The sequence below is a fragment of the Geotrypetes seraphini genome, chromosome 3 (genome assembly GCF_902459505.1).
Source record: "Geotrypetes seraphini chromosome 3, aGeoSer1.1, whole genome shotgun sequence".
Lineage (NCBI taxonomy): Eukaryota > Metazoa > Chordata > Amphibia > Gymnophiona > Dermophiidae > Geotrypetes > Geotrypetes seraphini.
The window spans coordinates 412,301,505-412,327,177 of NC_047086.1; the positions used below are offsets into that span (position 1 = coordinate 412,301,505).

The window sequence follows — 25,673 nt, forward strand, 5'->3', positions numbered from 1 at the left end:
AATTTGCTTTTTGCCATTAGATGAGAGATCCAGTCAAAGAACAAGGCCACAAAGGGGGTGGGGGCTGCTCTTATGATGGTGGACAGACAATTGTCTAGGTGGCAGAAGGTTTTGGCATATTTATTATAGAGCTTGAGAAATTGGAATCAGTTAGGGGGCTCAAAGTGGCTCCAATTCCTATCTACCGGGATTGAGTTAGTGTGTGTGGGTGTAGTAGTTGAGGAGGAGCTAGATAATTTATTTTGGAAGGAGGTCCTGAGATTGAGAACTTTTGACTTGAATTAACATGCAAAGTTCTCAGCGGTCGGTAGTTGTGTGGAGGAGGATCTTTTGTGGTGATCAGTTTCAAGTAGTGAGTTGATTAATCTGAAAAGTTCTTTGCTGTTGGTTGTAGAGGATCCTATTTTGTTGGAGTAGAAGATATGTCGTTTTTCCTTGGTGATTCTTTTGTACTCATGGATTTTGGATCTCCATATTGCTTTATCCTCTTCCTTCTTTGTCTTGTTCCAGATTCTTTCGAGTTGGCGTGTTTTTCTTTTAAGTATGGTTAGTTCTGTGTCATACCACCCTTCGATTATATGATGTCTTTTTTTTGCCTTTAGTGGAGCGATTTTGTCTAGGATCAGATTGCTGAGGGTGATCCAGTTAGTGTTGAAATCTATTTCTGTGTTTGGGTTGGATAGTAGATCGAAGTGAGACCAGAATTCTGTAGGGTTAAGGGAGGGTCTGATGGTTGTTGTTGGGTTATCCTTTCTATTATTTTGTAGATGTGTGGGGGGTGTGGATTGCTCCGTAGTATTTGAAAGTTAGCTCTCAGGTGGTCCGACCAGATGGTGTAAGTCCAGGTTACATCTGTTAGGCTGATGAGTGAGGGCCTTTGGATGAGAAGGAAATTAGGTCTAGGTGGTGGCCTTTCTGGTGGGTGGTAGTCATGGAGGGATGGTGAATCCTAGGGATGTTAAGGAGAATAATTCTTTGATAGTTGGGTTGTCTTGTAGCTCTAGGTGGAGGTTGATGTCGCCAAGTAGCAGGTTGTGTTCGTCTTTGGAAGTGTTTAGTAGGAGGAATTCGGAGAAGTCTTCACTAGCATTACTCCTTCTGTTGGGCGGGATATAGAACAGGGTGGTGTTCAGGTTGGCTGTCAGGTTAGGTTGCAGGTGAGATTTTCTAGGTCTTCAATTGATTTGGAGTCAATGACCTGAAAGTGAAAGTGGTCTTTAAGGATGATGGCTATTCCACCACCTCTTTTGAAGTTTCTGGAGAGAGGAATGATCTTGTAGCCCCTAGGAAGGATGTCATGGATGATTATGTCATTGTCAGAGATAAGCCAGGTTTCGGTTAGGAATACTAAGTCGAGTTGGGATTCAGTTAGCCAGTCCTTTACTAATTGGACTTTATTTCTGATGGAGCGAATGTTGAGGTAGGCACAGGGGAGGGAGTTGATGTCTGGGACGGAGGTGCATTCCGATGTAGTGATGTTCTTTACCTGGCGTTGTTTTCTCAGGGAGGTCTGTTTTGAAGAGTGGCGGGTGCTGTAGAGTACTTGGATTGGGAAAGGACTTCTTGCCATGAGGGTTTTCAGAAGGGGCTGTTGGTAGAGTCACTAAAAGTGCAGATGACGGGCCTTTCTTACTTCCAAGCTTGGGGGAAAAGAGGTTTCCTGGCCTCTCACCCAAATATCGCCAGTTCATTAAAGAAACTCTGTGATTGTGTCTCCAGTGCGTTTCCCTTTCCCTTCATGGTACCTTAACATCGTGTTGCAAGGGCTCAGTACAGCTTCCTAAGAGCCCTTATGGGAGGCTTCCTTTTTGGATCTTACAGTCAAGACAGTGTTGCCTGTTAAGTTTTAAGATAAATGGCACTGTGAAGATCCATGAAATCTGGGTCTTAAGATGTAATTATTCATTTGTATGAAAGATATTTGTATAAGTTCTGTCTTTTATTTTATGTATGTAACTTTGTATTGCTGCGGTTGACTAATTTTTTAAATAAATAAATAAAATTAGTGAGACAAGTTTCTGAGTTACAAGCTCTTTCCTGCAGGGAGCTGTTCTTTAGGATCATGGAAGCAGAGCTCTCCTTGCGCTTGGTTCCATCCTTCTTACCAAAAATTGTCTCAACCTTCCATGTCAGTCAGGAAGTCTGTTTGCCTGCTTTTTGCCCTACAGGGTCTAAGAAAAAAGATAGTTTCGCCTGTCTGATCACCTTTTTGTTCTGACCAGTCATGCCAAGAAAGGGAGGCCGGCACCTAAAGCCTCAATTTACAGATGGATTAAAATGGCCATTTCCTCCAAGTATGTGGGCTGTGGTAAACATCCACCGATTGCATTGAAAGCATGCTCCACTAGAGGAGTTGCTACCTCGTGGGTGGAGATTAGGGCTGCTCGACTGAGGAGATTTGTAAAGCAGCTATACAGTCTACCCTCCGTACCTTCACCAGGTTCTGTAGAGTGGACATAGCAGCCGGGAAGGACGATACTTTCAGGGTCTCCAAGTTAAAGGCAGGTGCAGCAGACCCGCCCTAGACTCAGGAACGTATCAAAGCAGTCCCCAATTGTTTCAGGCCCACTAGACACATTGCACTAGAAAGAAAGGTTAGGTTCTTACCTTGGTAATCTTCTTTCTTGAAGATGTGTCTTAAAGGTCCTAAAGCCCTGCCCTGTGAATGGGCTTCGCCTGCCTTCTGCCTTAGGATTAGTCTGAATCTGAATAATTCTCTCTCAGAGGAGTTGAAAGGATAAAAAAATAATGCATAGGAAAATTCTCAAGACCATACAGTCTGGTTTTAAGTCTCTTCTTGATAGCAGAACATACGAGTAGCTATGAGCTGTATACATGGTTAGTGTTGGTTGCACAAGTTTGGATTTATAATGTTGATTACTATGTTAAAGAGCAGAACAGAATTGCAATGTCGGGGAATTTTCCCCATTTCCCTCTTTCCAGTTATCTTATTCCATGCTACTTGATTGCTTTTGTATGAACTGAGGGGGCATGAGTAGCTCCCTGGGAAGGAATGACAGTTTTCTGCAAGCAACTTGTGAGTTGAGATACAGAAGCCTGGCCTGGATGCAATAAACTCTCCGATCATCTAATTTGCTGACCTGATGTACACAGTGGCTCACCACATGGCTTTTCACGTGTTCGTACATTCACTGACACTGCCATGCAAATGAGGTCAAGAGGAAGGGAGCCGGGGCACGAGGCGGACCGCGGCGTTTCTTTTGCTTTTTTTTTTTGTTTTCTTGGTTTCACAGAGGAGGAGGCAGAGGGGAGGAAGCTGGAAAAACAGAGGGGAGGAGGACTAAGCAGGCAGGCAGACCGGGGTTGCGGCAAGAGCTAGCTCCGCCCCCCCCACCCGCGTCACAGGTCACATCGGCCCGGGCTCCCCTTTAAGAGGAAGGGAGCCGGGGCATGAGGCGGACCGCGGCGTTTCTTTTGCTTTTTTTTTGTTTGTTTTCTTGGTTTCACAGAGGAGGAGGCAGAGGGGAGGAAGCCGGAAAAACAGAGGGGAGGAGGACTAAGCAGGCAGGCAGACCGGGGTTGCGGCGAGAGCTAACTCTGCCCACACCCACCCGCGTCACAGGTCGCATCGGCCCGGGCTCCCCTTTAAGAGGAAGGGAGCCAACGGCGCCCAGCCATTCGGTGCGCGGCGAAGGCGAGCGGCAAAGGCGCTCGCCTTAGCGAGAGCGCCTTTGCGAAGGAGCCTTGAGAAGGAGCCCAGGCAGCCCAGCAGCAAACCTAATTTTTTAAAAAAACCTAACTTAAAAAAAAAAAAGTACTTTTCTTTCTTCTCATTCTTCTCTCTCTCTCTACTCTTTCAGCTAGCTGCACACCGGGCACCACTCTCAACCACCGAGGGACCATAGGAGCAAGGAGAAAGAAATGGAGGCTACAGGAACCCAGTGGAGCTACCCAGTATACTGCATCGAATGTCATATGTATGACTACCTCCTCTCCGGGAGGCGGGCGTACATATGCAGTCGATGTCAGGAACTGGATAGCCTGAAGAAGGAGGTCGTGAGACTGCAGGTTCGAATACAGGAACTGGAGGGACTGTGCACCATAGAGGAACAGTGCTGGGCAACTGAGGACACCGCCAGAGAGGACCACATCACGAAACAAGTTAGCTCGAGAAATTCATCGAGGAGGCCTGCAGGATGGTGGAGGCACAGGACTTCCAGCTCATCAGGGGAGAACTACCGGTCGGACGATAAAATCCACCAGACACCATGGGAGTAGGACCTTGTGGAAAATCTGGACAGGCAGATGAGGAGGAGACACAACAGAACCCAGAGGAAGGACTAGCAGACTGCGCCACTGACACAGACCTGAGACCAGAGAGACAGTTGAGGAAGGGGAGATCTGCTATCGCAGTAGGAGACTCAATCCTGAGAGGAGTGGACAGTCACATAGCTGGAGGGAGAGAGGACCGACTAGTGACATGTCTTCCTGGGGCAAGAACGAAGGACGTCATCGACAGAATTGAGAGGATCCTGGAAGGGGCCGAGACGGAGGAGACAGCTGTAGTAATCCATGTTGGAACCAACGTCATCAGCAGGAGGGACTACAACAGGACTGCACTAACTGATCAGTTCAGGATCCTGGGGAGGAAATTGAAACTGAGGGAAAGGAAGATAGCCTTCTCAGAGATCCTGCCAGTACCGAGAGCGGACGCACGGAGGCAGAGCGAACTACAAGCAATAAATGGTTGGCTCAGGAGATGGTACGAGGAGGAGGGTTTCCTTTTTGTTCGGAACTGGACAACTTTCTTGGGAAAGAATAAGCTCTACAGGAGAGACGGACTGCACCTGAGCACAACTGGGATGAGGATGCTGGCACGCAACATCCAGAGCGCCATAGACTTGGCTTTAAACTGAGGAAGAGGGGAAAGCCGACAGTCAATCTGACACATTGGACAAAAGTATCAAATAAGGATACTGAACAAGGACATTGTAAAAGAGGGCTCGGGACTGAGTGGGAATTTTTGGAAAAGGGACCTAAAGAAGCATTACAAGGGCCCATGGCCAAGGACATTGAGCAAGGACGTTGTAAAAGAGGGCTCGGGACTAAATGGGAATTTTTTTAAAAAGGACCTAAGGAAGCAATACAAAGGCCCAGGGCCAAGGACATTGAGCAAGGACATTGTAAAAAAGGGATTGGGGCTGAGTGGGAATTTTTGGGACAAGGACCTAAGGACGCAGTGCAGATGCCCAGGGCCAAGGACTTTGAACGAGGACACTGTAAAAGAGGACTCAGGACTGAGTGGAAATTTTTTGAAGAAGGACCTAAGGACAAATTGCAGGGGTCTAGGACTCAAATAAAACTGGCAAACAGGACTAACAGAGAACAACGGAATCCAGAGGGACAACCAAAAATGAGGAAACAGGCTGAGGACGAAACAGACGCACCACAGGGGGAGGATGACCGAGACGAGGCTTGGGGACTGGCAACTCACGAGGGGGTAGCCAGGAGCGCCAAACTACGAGGAAAACCATCAAGAAAGGCAAACAACCAGGACTTACACTGCCTGTACACTAATGCTAGGAGCCTAAGGGCTAAAATGGGAGAGCTGGAGGTATTAGCAAGCACAAAGGGCCTAGACATAATTGGAGTCACAGAAACGTGATGGACTGATGACAATGAATGGGATGTGGCTTTACCAGGGTTCAAACTCTACAGGAGAGATAGGTCACACAAAAAGGTGGAGGAATAGCGCTATATATAAAAGATTCCATACCTTCAACCAGGATGGAAACAACAATAAGGGCGGATGGCTTGGAATCACTATGGGTTAAGCTACCAGGAGGAACAGGAGCGGACATAAAATTGGGTCTGTACTATCGCCCACCTGGCCAATCGGAAGAAATCGACCAGGACCTGGAGGACGAACTGAGGCAGCTATGCAAAAGCGGAAGTGTGGTGGTGATGGGGGACTTCAACCACCCGGGAATAGACTGGAACATCGGGCACTCGACCGTCCTAGGCTTCAAGAGCAAACTAGATGCATATCTCCTTAAGAGAGGCATATAAAGATATGGTGGACTATAAATTACGCCAGGTGTACACCTGGCGGGGCCTCCGCGTGTGCGGATCGCCGGACTTGATGGACCGAAGGTCTGATCCGGAGATGGCAGTTCTTATGTTCTTATGTTCTTATGAGGGAGATCAAATTCATGGAGGTCACAAGGGACTGTTTCATGGAACATCTGGTCACGGAACCAACACGGGGAGATGCCACTCTTGACCTAATCTTCAACGGACTAGGGGGACCCGCTAAGGAGGTGGCGGTACTAGCCCCACTAGGAAACAGCGATCACAACACGATCCAGTACAGGCTAGAAATTGGATCATCAAAGGTGAAAAGAACTACAACGACAGCACTCAACTTCAAAAAAGGGAATTATGATGCCAAGAGGAAAATGGTGGGAAAGAAACTCAACGATACCGCAAGGAAGAGGAGTCCGTAGAAAAAGCCTGGACCCTACTTAAAGGCACGGTGCATGAAGCACAGAACCTGTGCGTCCCCAAGTTCAGGAAAGGGTGCAAAAAAATAGAACAAAAAACCCAGTGTGGATAACAAATGCAGTGAAAAAGGCAATAAGAAGGCATCATTCAAAAAATGGAAAAAAGACCAGATAGAGGACAACCAAAAGGAGCATAAAAAACACCAAAAGGAGTGTCACCGAGTGGTTAGGAAAGCAAAAAGAGAATATGAAGAGAGACTGGCAGGGGAAGCAACAAACTTTAAATCATTCTATAGGTACGTCAAGGGGAAGCAACCAGCTAGGGAGGAAGTGGGACCCTTGGATGATGGAGATAGAAAGGGAGTGGTAAAAGAGGAAAAGGAGATAGCGGACAGGTTAAATGAGTTCTTCACATCAGTTTTCACAACCAACATTCCGGAACCCGAGGAGATCGTAAAAGGAGATCAGGGTGAAAATCTGGTCCAACTAGAGGTGAGCAAGGTGGATGTCCTCAGGCAAATAGACAGGCTAAAGAGCGACAAATCGCCAGGTCCAGATGGCATTCACCCAAGGGTACTCAAGGAACTAAGGAACGAAATAGTTGAACCACTTCGACAGATATGCAACCTATCCTTAAAAACTGGAGAGGTTCCGGAGGACTGGAAAATAGCAAATGTCACGCCCATCTTTAAGAAAGGCTCAAGGGGAGACCCGGGAAACTACAGGCCGGTGAGCTTGACCTCGGTCCCTGGAAAGATGATGGAAGCGCTGATTAAAGACAGCATCTGGGAACACATCGAAAACAATGGGCGGCTAAAGTCGAGCCAGCATGGCTTCTGCAAGGGCAAGTCATGCCTCACGAACTTATTATACTTCTTTGAGGGGGTAACCAGCCAGGTGGATAAAGGGGAATCCATAGATATCATTTACCTTGACTTCCAAAAAGCCTTCGACAAGGTGCCACATGAAAGACTATTAAAGAAGCTATGGAACCACGGGGTGCAAGGGGAGGTCCACCGATGGATCAAAAACTGGTTGGCGGACAGGAAACAGAGGGTTGGAGTAAAGGGCCATTACTCAGACTGGCAATGGGTCACGAGCAGAGTTCCACAGGGGTCGGTGCTGGGACTGCTACTTTTCAACATATTCATTAACGACCTGGAGGCAGGAACAAAATGTGAGGTTATTAAATTTGCGGATGACACCAAACTATATCGCAAGGTAAATAACATGGAGGACTGCGAAGATCTCCAAAAAGATCTGACAACACTGGAAGAATGGGCCAAAAAATGGCAAATGAGTTTCAACATAAGGAAGTGCAAAGTCGTACATATAGGGGAAAAAAACCCCGATGTTCACTTACAAAATGGGGGGATCAGCGCTAGGGGTGAGCGACCTTGAAAGAGACCTGGGAGTGATGGTAGACACAACATTGAAGGCGTCGGCGCAGTGTGCAACAGCCTCAAGGAAAGCAAACAAAATGTTGGGTATCATTAAGAAGGGTATCACGACCAGAAAGAAGGAAGTCATCCTGCCACTGTATCGTGCTATGGTGCGCCCGCACCTGGAGTACTGTGTTCAATTCTGGTCGCCGTACCTCAAGAAGGACATGGAGGTACTTGAGAGAGTTCAAAGAAGAGCAATTAAGCTAATAAAGGGTATGGAGGACTTCTCATATACTGACAGACTGAAAAGGCTAGGGCTTTGCTCGCTGGAAAAGCGATGACTTAGAGGAGACATGATAGAAACCTTCAAGATCATGAAGGGCATAGAAAAGTGGACAGGAACAGATTTTTCAAACTATGGGGAACCACAAGTACAAGGGGGCACTCAGAGAAATTGAGAGGGGAAAGGTTTAGAACAAATGCCAGGAAGTTCTTTTTCACCCAGAGGGTGGTGGATACATGGAACGCGCTACCGGAGGATGTGATAAGCAGAAGCACGCTACAGGGTTTCAAAGAAGGGCTGGACAGGTACCTGGAGGACCAAGGGATTGAGGGGTACAGATAAGAGTAGAGTAAGGTTATAGGGATAGGATTAGAGGTAAATTGTAAAATTAGTCAGAGACCACTGTTCAGGCAGTGGGCCTGATGGGTCGCCGCGAGAGCAGACCGCTGGGCGAGGTGGACCTCTGGTCTGCCTCAGCGGAGGCAATTTCTTATGTTCTTAATATTTAGTTAGTTTGTTAGTTTTCTATCCCATTGTCCCCAAAGAACCCAGAACTGGTTACAGCCCAAACATACATAATTTCAGTACAAGATTACAATACAAGTTTCTATCCTAACTTGGCACATACTAGGGGTCTGATATCAATATACAATTTACCCTTTATGATTTGCCATAGTTATCCTTATATTACAAGTTTTAGCCTAATTTGACACACATGGACAGTTTACAGGTTAGATTTGCTATAGTTACAGTGCATGATTTTATAATGTAAGTTTTCCTTATATGACACATACTGGTTCTGGTACCAATATACACTTCTTTGTAGTCCATGGGTCAAGAGCAGGGGGTTAGATGAAGAGGTATGTTTTTATTGCTTTTCTAAAATTGATGAGTCCTTCAAGGGGACTGATCTGTGGTGGCAGTTGATTCCTTTTTGATTTTTGGAATAATTTTTATTGTTAAAGCAGCCAATAGAAAACAGTGAACAAGATGCAAGATACAACATAACCTGTCCAGAAAAGGAAACGAAAACACAACGGTAGATAAACGTCAAATTCAATGTCCCCGTACAGAAGGCATGAAAAGGTTATAAAGAAGTCACCCTCCTAGAGCTAACCCGGGCTGCAATAACATTTTTTGAAATACGAACCAAATCCCTCCCTCCCTATCCCCCATCCTCCCAACCAACTATTCCATCCCATGCAGAACATACTAGCCTCATCATGCATACCCCAGACATACCCCATGCATACACCAATCATACCATCTTGAGAGCAATCAAGTAGTACCAACAAGGTGAGACCCAATAGGTTAGATCCCGGAAGTCCCTCCGGGCAGAGTCAGAGTGGAGCAGCAGATATGACAGACTCATCTGTGGCCTGGAATGCCCGCCATAAAGAAACACAGAGCTTTTTATCGCTATTCAAGGCAGCAGTGTGGTCTGTATCTCATAAGTAGCTATCTCACGCATTTTCTGGAGCCACTGAGAGAAGAAGGCCAGCACCACCTCTACCCAATGTAGTAACAAAAGCTTTTTTACCAACAGGAGTACAGTATATAAAAACTTCCAGTTAGGGGACAAGCTACAGCGTATACTTGATAAGCTTGATACGCTGGATCAATGTTTTTGCTTCCCTCACCTCAGAGGTCCGGTAGACGCAACAGCGCAGCGGAGGACTCTGTTCAGCGCATCTCACAGGAACAGGCAGCGCATACCTCTACTATTGCGGCATTGCAGGCCAACATTGATCTGGAAAACAGATCACGCTCCAACAACCTGCATTTCATTGGCATGCCCGAATCCTTGAAGGAGGTGGAGCTCAGAGATTTCCTTGAGCGCTGGTTGCCAGAGTCCTTGTCTCTACTGTGGACCCCGGACCCACTGTGGATTGAGCGGGCCCATCGTTTGGGGCCGCGTCGGGAGCCTGCGGACCGCCCGAGGGTGGTTATCTGTTGCCTTCTTAACTACAGGCATAAGGTGGAGGTCTTGAGAGCGTTGCAGCAGAGCAAGAAATTGCTGTATGAGAATCGTGCCATCCTATGCTTTCAGGACTATCCACAGAAGTCTCCCAAACCTGGTTCTCGCCCCTGTGTACCCAGCTCATCCAATGCAACATTTCATTTTCCTTGCAGTACCCGGCCCGATTGTGAGTGGTGCATCAGGGCAGGGCACACCATTTTGACACCTTGGAGGCGGCGTAGCGTTTCATCACAGAGCAGATTCCTGAGGGCCCTGTGTGAGGGGAGGAAGCAGACGGTGGGGCCCCGTCTTATTGTAGGCCCGCCCGCCTTCTACTTTTGGACCTTGCTGGGGGTATTTGTTTAGACCCTTTGCCTTGGGTTGATGTGCCTGCCCTATGGGGGCCTCTTGTACTTCGCTGCACATGAGCTGTTCTTGTGTTGTTTGGGGTTTTTTTTTGCAAAGTATGGGGTTGGGGGGGAGTTTGAGTGTTTGCAGTGAGTTTGAGGGGGATGGGGTGTATGGGGAGGGGCACCTTATGGGATTTTCTGATGTTTGCCCCGTTGCTTGTTATAACATATTGCACTCTGGGGGTGCCTCTCTTGATTCTCCTTCTTCTTCCCCCCTATGTTTCGGAGCTTCTTTGTTTTAAGCTGGGGACTTGCACTACTGAGGGGTTCCCGTGGAGGGTGTACACAGTTTCCTGGAAGTGGTGCCCAATTGGAAGTGTCTAGGGACTAGGTTGGGGGATGATGGGAGATGGGGGGGGAGATGTGCGGAGTGAATGGGAGGAGAGGGATGGTCTTTGAGGTTGGGGAGCCGGGGGGGTTAGGATGGTTGGGGGATTCTTGGTAGTGGTGGTTGGAGGGGGTTTCTTGGGGTTGGGTGAGGGGTATGTGACTGCACAGGCTGGGGGGTATCTTTGGGGGTTGTTTGGCTGGAGCTGGAGGGATGGCGGCTGGGACGCCTTTCTGGTACCCTTCAGGAGGTTTCTTCTGGTAGCTTTTTTCCTCTGACTAAACTGTTCTGGAGTATATGTTAACCTCGTGGAATGTAGGGGGAAATACATTCCCCCATAAAACGATATAAAATTTTACAACGATTGAATCGCTGTAAAACCTCTATCACTTTCTTGCAAGAGACCCGGTTGTCATCTGCAGAACATGCTAAGCTCTGTGCATGATGGGTTGGTGCTCACTTGGAGGCGCCTGCGGTTGGTGGGAAGAGAGGGGTAATTATATTGATTCGCAAGGGTCTCCCTTTTCAATCCCTTCAAGTGATCCACGATCCTAATGGCCGCTATGTTATTGCATCGGTTACGCTCAATAATAGGCCTCTCTTGTTATGCAATGTCTATGCCCCTAACAATCCTTCGGCCCGGTTTTTTCAGGGTCTTCGCAACCAACTTTTGCAATTTGGTGACGTTCCTATGCTTCTTGGTGGGGATTTCAATGAGGTCCCCGATCCCCAATTAGATCATTCTACCTCTACGAGCAGAGAAGCTACCAAGCTTTGTACGGGGTCCGAACCTTGGAATCTGCGCTGAGTTTGCTTGATGTTTAAAGGGGGCTGCACCCTCAGAAGCAGGACTATTCTCACTTATCTCGGGCCAATGGGACTCTATCCCGTATTGATTTAGATTTTATCTTGCGTGCTTTGCTTCCACGGGTGTAGGGGGTGGAGATGGGTCCAATTGAAATATATGACCATGCTTGGGTGGGCTTTCGATGGTTGTGGGGAGAATCCTGGAGTAGTCAGCGGGAGTGGCAGTTTCCGTGCTACCTCTACGGCAATGCTCGATTTCAGGAGTTTTTATTACGGCGGTGGACTGATTTTAAACATACTAACCAGCAGCATAGAGACAATCCCATTCTTTATTGAGAAACGGCGAAGGCAGTGTTATGGGGAAGAGGTCGTTGCATATACGGCTCGAGAGACAAAAATGCGGCACCATACTGCTCTGGCTCTGGAACGCAAAGCAACCGGGTTACGTCATCAATATGGTCGGCGGTCCTCTCCTCTGCTTAGGACACAACTTTTGGAGGTACAGCAGGAATTAAACGAGTTGTTATATCTGGGCGCAACGAGGTCGTGGGCTTATTATAAGTTTCAGTTGTTTCGCTTCGCTAATGTTTAAACCTAACAATGTTTAAAAAAATGTTAAAAACGTTTCTCTTTAAAGATGCGTATGGATCGTAGGACAAATAAAAAGTGATTAGTTTTTATCCATTACCGAGTTTTCTATTTTTTATTTTTTTATTTTTTTAAAACAACAGCTATTATAACCCACCTTTTGTTTTTTCCTTTTATGTTTTTTCTTCTCTTCTATCACAAATTGTAACTATTCCCCCTCGTACCGCACAGGTCCTGTATGTTTTACCCACAAATTATTTTAAACTTATGTTTGCACCCAGTTTGTTAAATGTGTTAAATTTTAACTAACAAATTTGTTTTTTATGTCACCATTAATATTGTACTTGTTTCATCTATTATTACATGTTATTTTATTGTACATCGCCTAGCAATTTAAATAGGCGATTCATCAAGAACAAATAAACTTGAAACTTGAATAAGAGTAGCTGGCTGCTGGAGTGCATGGTGAATGTGCATTGCGGACGGAAAACCATCACAGCACTTCAGGGCAAAACCACAGCACCTCAGGGCAGAGGCTGCGAATTATAGACCGGTGAGTCTCACATCAATAGTGTGCAAACTCATGGAAACACTAATTAAAAGCAAATTGGACACGATCTTGAATGAAGGGAATCTTCGGGATCCCAGTCAGCATGGATTCACCAAGGGTAGGTCCTGCCAATCCAATCTCATCAGCTTCTTTGACTGGGTAACAAGAAAGTTGGACTTGGGAGAGTCTTTGGACGTCGTGTACCTGGACTTCAGGAAAGCTTTTGACAGTATCCCACACCGCAGGCTGCTAAGCAAGATGGAATCGATGGGGTTAGGAGAGACACTAACTGCATGGGTCAATTATTGGCTGAGTGGCAGACTTCAGATGGTGGTGGTTAATGGTACCCTCTCTAAAACATCGGAGGTGACCAGTGGAGTGCCGCAGGGCTCGGTCCTGGGTCCACTCCTTTTCAACCTATTCATAGGGGATCTGACTCAAGGGCTTCAAGGTAAAATAACACTATTCGCCGATGACGCCAAACTATGTAATATAGTAAGTGAATGCAGTTTACAGAATTATATGGCGCAGGACCTGCTTACATTGGAAAGTTGGTCCTCAACCTGGCAACTAGGCTTCAATGCTAAGAAATGTAAGGTCATGCACCTCGGAAGCGGAAATCCATGCAGGACGTACTTCTTGAACGGAGAAACTTTAACTAGGACTTCAGCAGAACGAGATTTAGGAGTAATCGTCAGTGCAGACATGAAAACTGCCAATCAAGTGGAGAAGGCTTCATCTAAGGCAAGGCAGATATTGGGTTGTATCAATAGAAGTTTCGTCAGCCGAAAGCCTGAAGTCATAATGCCGTTGTACAGGGCCATGGTGAGACCTCATCTGGAGTACTGTGTGCAATTCTGGAGGCTACATTACAGTAAAGATGTGCGCAGAATTGAATCGGTTCAACGGACGGGCACCAGGATGATCTCGGGGCTCAAGGGTCTCTCGTACGAAGAGAGACTGAACAAATTGCAGCTCTACACTCTTGAGGAACGTAGGAAGAGGGGAGACATGATCGAAACATTTAAGTACCTCACGGGACGTGTCGAAGTGGAAGATGATATTTTCTTTCTCAAGGGACCCTCGGCCACAAGAGGGCACCCGCTCAAACTCAGGGGCGGAAAATTTCATGGCGACACCAGAAAGTATTTCTTCACAGAGAATGGTTGATCATTGGAACAAGCTTCCAGTGCAGGTGATCGAGGCAGACAGCGTGCCAGACTTTAAGAATAAATGGGATACCCATGTGGGATCCCTACGAGGGTCAAGATAAGGAAATTGGGTCATTAGGGCATAGACAGGGGGTGGGTAAGCAGAGTGGGCAGACTTGATGGGCTGTAGCCCTTTTCTGCCGTCATCTTCTATGTTTCTATATGTTCACTTCGTGATGCTCATGGGGCGCTGCATCATCGCCCAGTGGAGATTTGCAAGCTTTTGCGGACATTTTTTGCGGAATTATTTGCAGACCTGGAAGTGGAGGTTCTGGATGATATATTTACCTGGTTTGTCTCCCAGAGATTCGGGAGCTCTGGACCTCCCCTTTACTGCTGCGGAAGTGGAGTGGGCGATACGGGTTAGTCCTTTGAGAAAGGCACCTGGCCCGGATGGGTATAGGAGCGAGTTCTATAAACTGCTGGTGGACGAGATCGCTTCTGTGTTAGCAGACGTTTACAATATTAGTGTAGCCAAAGGCTTCCTTCCCCGGTATCTGAACTTAGCTCAAATTGTTGTTCTTTTGAAGCCTGGTAAGGATCCCCACTTTCCGGACTCATATAGACCCATCTCTCTGTTGAACTATGAAGCTAAGCTTATGGCGAAAATGCTGGCTACTCGCTTGGCCCATGTGTTACTGTCAGTGATTTCAGCGTCCCAAGTGGGCTTTGACTGGGATCGCCCAGTGGCTAAGAACATCAGGCGCATTTTGCTGGCTTTGGAGCAGGCGAATGTGGAGGGTAGCCCCTCCTTGCTTATCAGTTTTTACGTCGAGAAGGCCTTTGACAGGGTGAGGTGGGGCTACCTTTTTGCGGTGCTTCAGAAGTATGGCCTGGGTCCATTCTTTTTTAATGCGATTCGAGCATTGTATATTGATCCGGCGGCGCAGGTCCTTGTTAATGGGGAACTCTTGGGTTCTTTTAGGATCCGCTGTGGTACTTGGCAGGGGTGCCCGCTGTCGCCGCTATTGTTTGTGCTTTCTCTCAGTCCTTTACTTTGTGAAATACAATCCAATACTGATATCTGAGGCTTGGCCCTGGGGGCTCTCATTTCAAACTAGCGACTTTTGTGGATGATCTACTGGTGTTTTTTAACTGACCCCCAGTGGTCGCTGCCCACGCTGCTGGAAAGCATTCGCGAATATGGGGACTTTTCGGGCTTCACCCTGAACTTGGCTAAGTTGGAGGCACTGACTTCTTGGATCATCTTCTGCGGCATTGGCGGGGTGGCTTTCCATTACGCTGGGAGGGCTCGTCTTTTCGGTACCTGGGGATCCGTTTCGGTACCTGGGGATCCGGCTGACTATGGATCTTGCACAACTGTATCGTATTAATATCGATAAACTCCTCACGAACACTAGGCTCCTGCTGGTTAAATGGCAAGATCTTCCGCTTTCGTTGTCAGGTAGGATCCACCTGTTTCGTATGGTTGTATTCCCCAAGTGGCTTTATGTTCTCCAGACTCTCCCCTTGTCCCTATTGCAGAAGGATGTCAGGACCTTATATTCTTTTTTTTTTTTTTTTAAGTTCAATAATTTTTATTAAGTATTTTAAAGGATACAAGAATCATTTAAAGTACATAGAAACAAAATAAGCTTTCTGTATATAAAATATATAAATCTATGTTTAACTGTATAGGAGCAAAGGCTCCAGTTATTAAAAATGTATGTAAGGGATATATAAGATAAAGATGAGAGAGAGCAGTAAAGAAATAGGAAAGAAGAATGAAAGAGAGAAGAGAGGAGAAGAAAAGGATAACAGGAGTGTCTAAGAAGATGAGCGTACATAGGAGTCTAAGAATGACCATGGAGATTTGTTGTATTTCAAGTTCATGCAGGTTCGGAATGTAACTCTCTTCTCATATGCATAGGATTCAAATCTATGATACATACTCAGAGAGTTCCACCAAAAGGTATAATCTAATAGCGAGGGTGATTTCCAATTTTTTAGAATGTGCATGAGGGCAGTCACCAACATGGTATCAATGAGTTTAGGTGGACAATTTGATTGTGTGAAACATGGGTGTTGAGAGCGAAGGATTACAATGTCTATAGAGATTTCTTCTGAGCAGTTAGTAATAGATTGTATGGTGTTCCAGACATAGGTCCAAAAAGAGCGGACTAGAGTACAATGAAATAACATATGATCAAGAGTTCCTTCCTCTTTCAAGCAGTTCCAGCAAACAGAGTCTTGCTTTAAGTTAGCTTTCCACATGCGAAGTGGGGTCCATATTGCCTGCCACATAAGAAAGTACATTGATTGTGATACTCTAGAAGATAAAAGCGGGCGATTTGTCGATGACCAGAAAAGCTCCCAATCAATGTCAGAAAGCGGAGTGGTAAGTATAGCGTCCCAGTGCTTCATAGAGTGAGGTGAAAAAGTGAAGGAGTGATCTCTTAAAATATTGTAGAAGGATGATATCGCCTTGCCTTTTAATAGAGACAGAGAAGACCAGTTGTAAATAGTATTTTTGGAAGTCATATAGTCAAATCGTATATGCAAAGAAGGCAACACTCCAGTGAGAGAACGCCATTGTGAATATTCTATTCACAGGACCTTATATTCTATGCTATCCCGGTTCTGTTGGGGGGGGGGGACAGAAGCCTAAGTTGCGTTGGTCCCTGCTGGTTGGTCCAACCTCTGAGGGTGGTCTTGGGGTGCCTGATGTCCAGACATATAATCAGGCGTGCTTGCTACGTCAAGTGGAGGACTGGGTACTGGGCACCTCCTTTTATACTGATCTTTCCTTGGTGCAGGACTATTTTTATCCTCTTCATCTTCTTTATCTCCTCCATGCCCCTTTGTCGCGGTTGCCGTATACTTGCAGGCACAGTGTCCTGTTTCGGCCGTTGTGGGTGACGTGGCACCAGATTCTTCGGTGGCTGGAGGGTGCGGGGCATTGAACTATTACAGCATGTTCTGCAGAATGATGGGGCCCTTCTGTCCTGTGATGATTTGATCTCAAGGAGGGTATCTGGGGTTGGCCTTCCTTTTGCTTATTGTCAGCTGCGACACTATGTGGGTTCTCTCCCGGGAGGGGGGGGGAGAATCTTGGGGTGGTGATTTTGGGATCCGTTTCTAGACGGCGGATCCAGACACCAGGGTCTCAATCTCTTATTTTCATAGACAGCTTCTGGACCTTAGCACGCCCAGGGTTTTCTCCGGAGTTCTGGAGGCTTGGCAGCGTGATTTGGGGAGGGACCTGGAGGGGGGTTGTTAAGGGTGCTGAAACGCACAGCTGGTCTAGTTTATAATGCCGAATTACGGGAATGTCCCTATCGCACTGTTTTGCGAGCCTATGATACTCAAAGTCAGGCTTATTACATAGGCTGCGTTGACACTCAACTCTGTGTGTTTTGTTGAGGTTAACTCTTATTTTCATGGTCTCTGGGGTTGTCCGGGGATCCAGGCCTTTTGGAAGGCACTGGCCTCCTTTTTGCAGGACCTTCTTCATGTGCCTGTGCCTGTATCGGTGCTTTCTGTGCTTTTTGCATATTTTTCTTTGCTCTCAGGAGGAGTGTGTGGCGCAGTGGTTGAAGCTACAGCCTCAGCACCCTGGGGTTGTGGGTTCAAACCCCGCGTTGCTCCTTGTGACCCTGGGCAAGTCACTTAATCCTCCATAACCCCAGGTACGTTAGATAGATTGTGAGCCCACCGGGACAGATAGGAAAAATGCTTGAGTACCTGATTGTAAAACCGCTTAGAAAACCTTGATAGGCGGTATATAAAAATCCTAATAAACTTCATCTGAAAAGCTATTTCTTAGTAAATGTTTTATTTTGGGGAAGAAATGTATCTTGTGTTGCTGGCTCTCTTCTGAACCACCCTCCTTATATTGGAGAAATCGGCTGCATGAGCTCATGGGCTGGGAGGCTCGTTTGGCCTATTCCTCTCGCTGCTGAAGTAGAGTCTTTGTAAACACCTGGACTCCATATTTGTCACCAGTATTCTGAATAGACTACAATTGTATTCTGACTTGCCTGTTTGACATATCTACTCCGTCTGTACACTGTAGTACTCTCTGTTAGTTGTGTGTGTGTGTGTGTGTGGGGGGGTTCTTTGGGAAAGGGAAGGATTGTTGTTTGATAATGACTGTGGAGGACATCAGAGTCCAGTCCTCCATGGTACCTAACTTCTATTGTAAACATTGTTTTCCGCTGTTGTTGTTTCTGCTGTGTTTTCTGTTTAATAAAAAAAGATTTCAAAATAAAACATGGGGGAAGCCACTGCTCGCCCTGAATCGGTAGCATGGAATGTTGCAACTCCTTGGGTTTTGGCCAGGTACTAGTGGCCTGGATTGGCCACCGTGAGAACGGGCTACTGGGCTTGATGGACCATTGGTCTGATCCAGTAAGGCTATTCTTATGTTCTTATGGATTCAATTTGAAATAATTTTTGTTAAGATTATACAACTCTTTACTAGATCGTTCTAAGGAGCTTAATGTTCTATCAGCAGAATTAAAAAACAAAGCACAGCAAACAGAGGAAAAGGTGGGGAAATTTTGGGGAAACTGGAGATCATAGAAAAAGATTTGATTGGAGTACAGAAATTGGGAACCAAGTTAAAGATAAGATCATTTGTAATAGAAACTGGAATATCTTGAAAATTAAACCAAATGCCTGAACTTAAGATTCTTGAATTTTCCCAAGATAACAAGGTTATCCCAGGACAAGCAGGCAGCATATTCTCTACATGTGGGTGATGTCATCTACGGAGCCCCGACACAGACAGCTTTTCAAGCAAACTTGATTGAAGATTCAAGTTTGCTGTGCTGCACCACGCATGTGTGCCTTCCTGCTCCACTAGATGGCGCATCCCCTCCTCGTGGTCTCCAGTTCTATAGTTTCCGTGGAGCCAGAAAGTCCTGTTCTTGGTCACTCCGTTCTGACGTGCCTTCTAGCACCGCGGCTTTGTTGTTTTTTCAGTAGAGTCACTGTGCATTGGATTTTTGTTTTGTTCCTGCTTCCTTTGTGTTCGCGTAGTTTCGCGTCGTTTTCGCCTTGGGCCGCACCAGGAAAGCAAAAGACCTCTCATGCTCCGAAAGGCGCTTAGTAGCAGCCTTGATGGAGTCGTCGAATAGCTCGTTCCCAATGCAGGGAAGGTTGGCCAGGCGATCCTGGAGGTTAGGATCCATGTCAACCAGCCGGAGCCACGCTAGCCGGCGCATGGCTACCGCAAAAGCGGACACACGAGATGAGAGCTCAAATGCATCATACGCTGCATGAAAAAGATGGAGACGAAGCTGGGACAGAGAATCGACCAGCTGCCCAAATGCAACCCGGTGGGAGGCGGGCAAGTCATCCTGGAAGGCGGGTAGAGACCGAACCAGGCATTTGAGGTAGGAAGTGAAAGTGAACGAATAGTTCAGCACTCGATTTGCCATCATGGAATTTTGGTAAAGTCTCCTCCCAAACTTATCCAAAGTCCGTCCTCCCGACCCGGCGGAACCGCCACCGACACGCGGGACGGGTGAGACTTCTTAAGCGAGGACTCAACCAGCAAAGACTGGTGAGACAACTGTGCTCGCTCAAACCCCGGGCAGGGAACCGTCCGATACTTAGATTCCATTTTGGACGGAACCGCAGTGACCGCATAAGGGGTCTCCAGGTTGTGGATAAAGGCCTGCCGGAGCACCTGGTTCAAGGGAAGCCGAAGAGACTCATGAGGCGGAGACGGCATGTCCAGCTCTTCCAGGAACTCCTTCGTGTACTTGGAATCCGTCTGGAGGTCAAGGCGGAGAGCCCGCCCCATGTCATGCACGAACCTCATAAAAGAGGACGGACGAGCGACTTCCCGGTCCTCAGGTGGGGTGGCCGAACGGGACCGTCCCGCAGCCGAAAACGAGGGGGAAGCCTCACGAGAATAGCGAGGCTCCCTCTCAGCACCCCCACACTCCGAACCCCAGGACACCGCACCCAGGGAGCATGCCGGGGTTGAGGACCGACGGCGCCTCGAGGAACCCCTTGGGGAAGACCCCAGGGTGCGAGGCACTGAAGACCTATGACGGCTCGGGGAGGGGTCCCCAGACTCCCTCAGAGAAGTCCGAGCACCTTGGCCCGGAGCCCCGGACCGAGGAGGAGTCAGCAGCAACTTGGGATTGGAGAGAGACAACTCCAACACCCGCAGAGGCCCCGCGGCCCGTGCCGCCGGGGAACGGCCTCGTCTCGGGGCAGAATCCCGGGCGCACTTAGCCAGCTGCTGGAACGGGGCCAAAGCAGGCTTCGACCGGCGCTTTGCCTCCTGGCGCCCCGAGGGCGAGGAACGCCTCAAGGCCCGGGGCAAGGAATCAGAGGAAGAAGAGAGATGCCTGGAACGGCGCACCTTGCCCCGAGGGGCCTCGACGCGAGGCTCAGGCTGGTCCGGTGCACGTGAGATCGAGGCCGGTTGCAGGTGGGCCAACGCTGAGGAGAGCTCCGAGGATATCATCGCATGGAGCATGTCCTGAAAAACGGGTACCGACAGCATCGAGGGCATGTCGGACGCCGCAGTGCACTCCACCGAGGGCGACCTCGACATCGAGTATTCCCGTGTGGTGGAGGCATGCCCCGAAGGCTTGGAGGGCTTAGCTGGGGCCAGTGGCAAGGTACCCCCACCATGCCCGGCCGGCGCCCCCGAGGATGGCTTCTTCGCTGGAGTCGAACCTGAGGAAGGAAGAGGGGACTTACTTCGAGGCCCTATCGTGCTCCTCCTCGGAGGTACCCCCAGAAGTCAACCCCGGCATTTTCGCGCCCGCCCCCGAGGCGTCAGCAGGTCTTCCCCGGGCCTTGCCAAAGTTTCAGCCGCCAGCCGTGGCTAAGCCTTCCCCGTCTTTTTGACGGTCTGAGTGGATGGGGGCAGGCCCCCTTCGCGCTGGTGTCGGACCCCCTTCCCATCGGGGGCCGTCTAAGAGCCTTTTATCCCAGTTGGGAGCGCATCACGTCGGATGCATGGGTCCTAGGCGTGATTGCCTCCGGTTACTCCCTCAATTTCCGGGAGTTGCCTCCCGACAGTCCGCCAGGCGCTTAAGAAATACTTCTATCATGTCTCCTCTAAGTCTCCACTTCTCCAGGGAGAACAGCCTCAACTTTTTTAGTCTGTCAGTATATGAGAGATTTTCCATACCCTTTATCAGCTTAGTTGCTCTTCTCTGGACTCCCTCAAGTACTGCCATGTCCTTGAGGTACGGCGACCAGTACTGGACACAGTATTCCAGATGCGGGCGCACCATTGCATGATACAGTGGCAGGATGACTTCCTTCGTCCTGGTCGTGATACCCTTTTTAATGATACCCAACATTTTGTTTGCTTTCCTTGAGGCTGTGGCACCGTCAATGTTGTGTCTACCATCACTCCCAGGTCTCTTTCAAGGTTACTTACCCCTAGCAGTGATCCCCCCATTTTGTAAGTGAACATTGGGTTCTTTTTCCCTACATGCATTACCTTGCATTTCCCTATGTTGAAGCTCATTTGCCACTTTTTGGCCCACTCTTCCAGTGTCGTCAGATCCTTTTGGAGATCTTCGCAGTCTGCCGTGGTTTTAACCCTGCTGTATAGTTTGGTGTCATCCGCAAATTTAATGACCTCACATTTTGTTCCCGCCTCCAGATCGTTAATGAATATATTGAACAGGAGCGTTACTGGCCGTATTGAGGTGGAAGAAGACATCTTTTTCTTTACAGGACCTACGGCGACAAGAGGGCATCCGCTAAAAATCAGGGGCGGGAGATTTCATGGTGACACTAGGAAATACTTCTTCACCGAAAGGGTCGTTGACCGTTGGAATGATCTTCCACTTCAGGTAGTTGAGGCCAATAACGTGACTGACTTTAAGAACAAATGGGATCAACATGTGGGTTCACTTCAAAGAAGAACTTAGGGAGGAGGGTTATTTGAGTGGGCAGACTTGTTGGGCCGAAGGCCCTTTTCTGCCGTTATATTCTATGTTTCTATTCTAACATCTCAAACATCAATAATAAGAAAATCATTATGGCTTGACTTCAACTCAAGTCCACCTATGGAGATTCAAGGTATATATAGCGGAAAATTGAAGAAACATTAACAAACTAAATTGCTATTTTTTAATTTTTTTTTAATTCTTTATTCATTTTACATCTTACAACAAGTGTATCAAAAATAACATTTAAACTTAAACAATATCACTTGATTCTCTATCAATATAACTTAAATCATAATATTTAAACCCTCCCTCCCAATCCTACTAATTCATATGTAGTACATATATCATAAAACATATTATATATTCTGTTCTATTAATTTAATATCAAATCAGAAATCTCACCCCCCCCATACTTTGCAATTATACCCATTAGGGAAAAATGATAGTCCAAAAACTACTCATTACAATATTTTATTAATGGCCTCCAAACCTCCTGAATGTTATTAAAATTACCTTTCTGCAAGGCTAACATTCTTTCCATCTTGTATATATGACATAATGAATTCCACTAAAAACTATAATGAGTGCTGTCGTTGACGCATGGCACATCCTCCTCCCTTGTTTTGAAAGGGGAGGAGCTGCAAGAAGATGGGCGTATAAGCTACTAATGCAGGGAGTGCTTTTGAATTTGCCAGAAACGGGAATGCCTCTGAAACAGAGTTCTGAGATCTCGATACTAAATTGCTATTTAAAGAAGAAATAGACCCTTTAAGCTGAGACAGGAAACAAATAATAAATTCCACCCATTGTTAAGGCATTTTATTTGCCTAAGAGGGATCAATCCTTGGATAATGAGTTTCTCTTGGACATAAACCTGACTGTCTTTTTAGAATCTTCTGAAGAGATGGTACATGGGAGATGGACAAGGTATCGACACTTATTGTGCATTTGTTTGTGTTTTGAGCTCTCAGGTTTAGTTTCATGGAGATAAAATATCCAGACTTTGCAAGACCAACTCGGGAACATCATAAATTTTCTTAATTCAAGATAGGTGACACGCAGTTTTGGGCGCCTATTTTTGTTCTTATTGAGGTTTGTCTTTTTTAGATGTTTTAGCTGTCGTTCCATCTCTCAACTTTGTAACAAATTTGGCCATGTACTGAGCAATAGATCTGCATAGGTTATTCATGTCTAAAGCACTATTAAATCAAAAATAAAGTACTGAAGCAAGGGTGTCCCCAACCACACATTTGAGCTGCTCAAAGCATCACATGATCTCTTGGACTTCCACTTCATTTTATATATTGTACCCTGCCTTGATGTAATCGGTAAAAGCTGCTATAACAAATATTGCAAAATAGATAAAGTTGTTTGACACGGAGGTAGGGGAGTCAAAGGTGCTGGATCAAGGATGTATTGTAAAGGGAGATGTTAGACACAATGGACAAATGGAGGGAAGATGTTGGACAGAGAGGGAAATGGGAAGAGATCAGGACAGAATGCAGATAATGGACACTTGGGAGGTGGGAATTTGGGAGATAGAGACAGAGAATAAATTCTGAACATAGGATAATATAGAGATGGAAGGGGAGATTAGGGAGAATATGGAGATGGAGGATATAAGGAGATAGAAAAGAAATGGCTGGATATGGAGGAGAACTGTTGGACATGGCATTACAGGAAAATTTACAGGATTTAAGGGATAGGGAGAGTGCAGATGCTGTGTTTGGGAGGTGAGAATTGAGAAACAGAAGATGTTGAATACAGGAAAAGACAAAGATGAGGGTAGATGCTGGATACATTGAAGGGATAGTGAAGAGACAGGACTACAGGGCACAGGGGAAGATAGGGAGGGAAGTTATCAATGTGGGTTTCTGATATGATGGGTTATTTTGCCACAAATCATCATATTTTAGCACAAGGTCTCTGCATAAAATAAGATCCTGTGCTAAAATAAGACTTCTGGTAAAAAAAAAACAGCCTATGTTTGTAACTTCCCTCCCTAAATGGAGGAGGATTTTATACAGAGGCGTAAATATAGTCTACTGTACTAGACACGAGGGAGGATGAAGCTGTTAAAAGGCTGAATAAAAATAGAGAGATGGGGCATGGTGGCTAAGATGAAAGAGAGATGAAATGCTGTTGGTAGATGCAGTACATAGAGGGAGATTGAAGGCTGGATCAGAAGGTGGCGGAATGAAATCTTGATAGAAAAAAATTAAATGGAAACAAGTAAAAGGTAGTGATCGATGTCTGAGATGAATATAAGAATGAAAGTGAGGGGAGAAGAAAAGTATCCGCTGGACTGGAGACCCTGGAAGGAGAGCTGAGAGAAGACAGATGACAGTAGAATCTAGAGACCAATAGGATTAGAAAAATAAAATGGCTAGGCAACAAAGGTAGACAAAAATTATTTTTAATTTGTTGAAGATGTTGATTTTTGGAATTTAAACAGTACAGGGGGAGTTCAGCTCTTATTTCTCTGGTGCTGTAATACATGTAGAGTGTGGCTATTTGGAGGTTCAGTTTAATTTGTGTGTATAGTATATTTCTGTTTTTAATTTGTCACATATTCTGTTCTTTCTTATGATTATCTAGGTTTTTTCGTTTTTCCCAGTAGGTTTTCCCTTCTGCGTTATGGTGCCACTGATACCTAGTGACAGTCCTGCAGTACTACCGCTGGGGGGGGGGTTTCAAGCTGCCATATAAGGGCCCTTTTCTTTTATGACATCTTGAACCCCTTAGTGACACTATTTTGAAGAAGCTGGGTTAAGCAGGTGAGCTGACCTGCTAGAAGGGAGGTGACGGTGGGGGGTATTCACCAATGTAGGGGAGAGAGGCACTAAAGCAAAAGTTGGCTTAGGATGCCACATTCCCTTGAGTCAGCCCTGGAAGGGCTGTGTGTTTGTGCAACCTGGGCATTTGGGCAGGTGTGTGATGAAGAGATCTCACACTATTTCTTATGTAACCCTTACTTTCAGGCTTTGGGACTGCATCTCCCTGATCCTCCAGTAGATAGCGAGGAAGAGGAGGAGTTAAAAGCAGAGGAAGATTGGAGGAGTGGGAGCTCCATCCCCATGGATGCAGGTAAATACTGTAGAAGCCTAAAATGCAGAATATGCTAAAATATGTGTATCTTATTCCACATTTTATATACTGCAAATTGCAACAAATATAAGCCGTTTATAGCAAATAAAAGAAAATTAAAACAGTCTAAGGCAGTGGTCTCAATCTCACGGCCCATGGGCTGCATGCAGCCCCCCCAGCTGCTATTTTGCGGCCCGCGGTCTACTACCCAAACTTGCAATCTGGGCAACTGCAACTGGGCAACCTGATCCCACAATCTGGGCAACTGCCTGCTGCTGTCACGTATGCCGGGAATCCTGCCTTTGCGTATCTGCTGGATATGCGAAGGCAGGAGTCCCGGCATACGCGACGGCAGCAGGCAGTTGCAAGTCAGCTGACACCGGCGCGATCTTGCACACTGGGCAAGAAGAGAAGCTCCGGCATCGGCGTCAGCTGACTAGCAACTTCCTGTAGCCGCATTCCAGGTGTCCACCACTCGTTGCGTGAAGCAGAACTTCCTGATATTTGTCCTGAACTTGTCCCCCCTTAGCTTTAGTATATGTCCTCTTGTCCGTGTCACATTGGACATTGTAAATAATTTTTTTCCTGCTCTATTTTGTCGATTCCTTTCAGTATTTTAAAAGTCTCGATCATATCCCCTCGCAGTCTCCTCTTCTCAAGGGAGAACAATCCCAGTCTCTTAAGTCGTTCCTCGTATTCCAAGTTCTCCATACCTTTTATTAG

General features: G+C 46.7%; 1 protein-coding gene across 1 annotated transcript in view; it reads left to right on the plus strand.

The window, feature by feature from the left end:
• Positions 1-25,673, plus strand: part of MEA1 (male-enhanced antigen 1) — a 146,867-nt gene that overhangs the window by 77,303 nt on the left and 43,891 nt on the right. Inside the window, exon 3 of the mRNA XM_033937709.1 lies at positions 24,845-24,950. Within this exon, the coding sequence (XP_033793600.1) occupies positions 24,845-24,950 (106 nt within the window). The remainder of the gene's footprint in view (positions 1-24,844; positions 24,951-25,673) is intronic.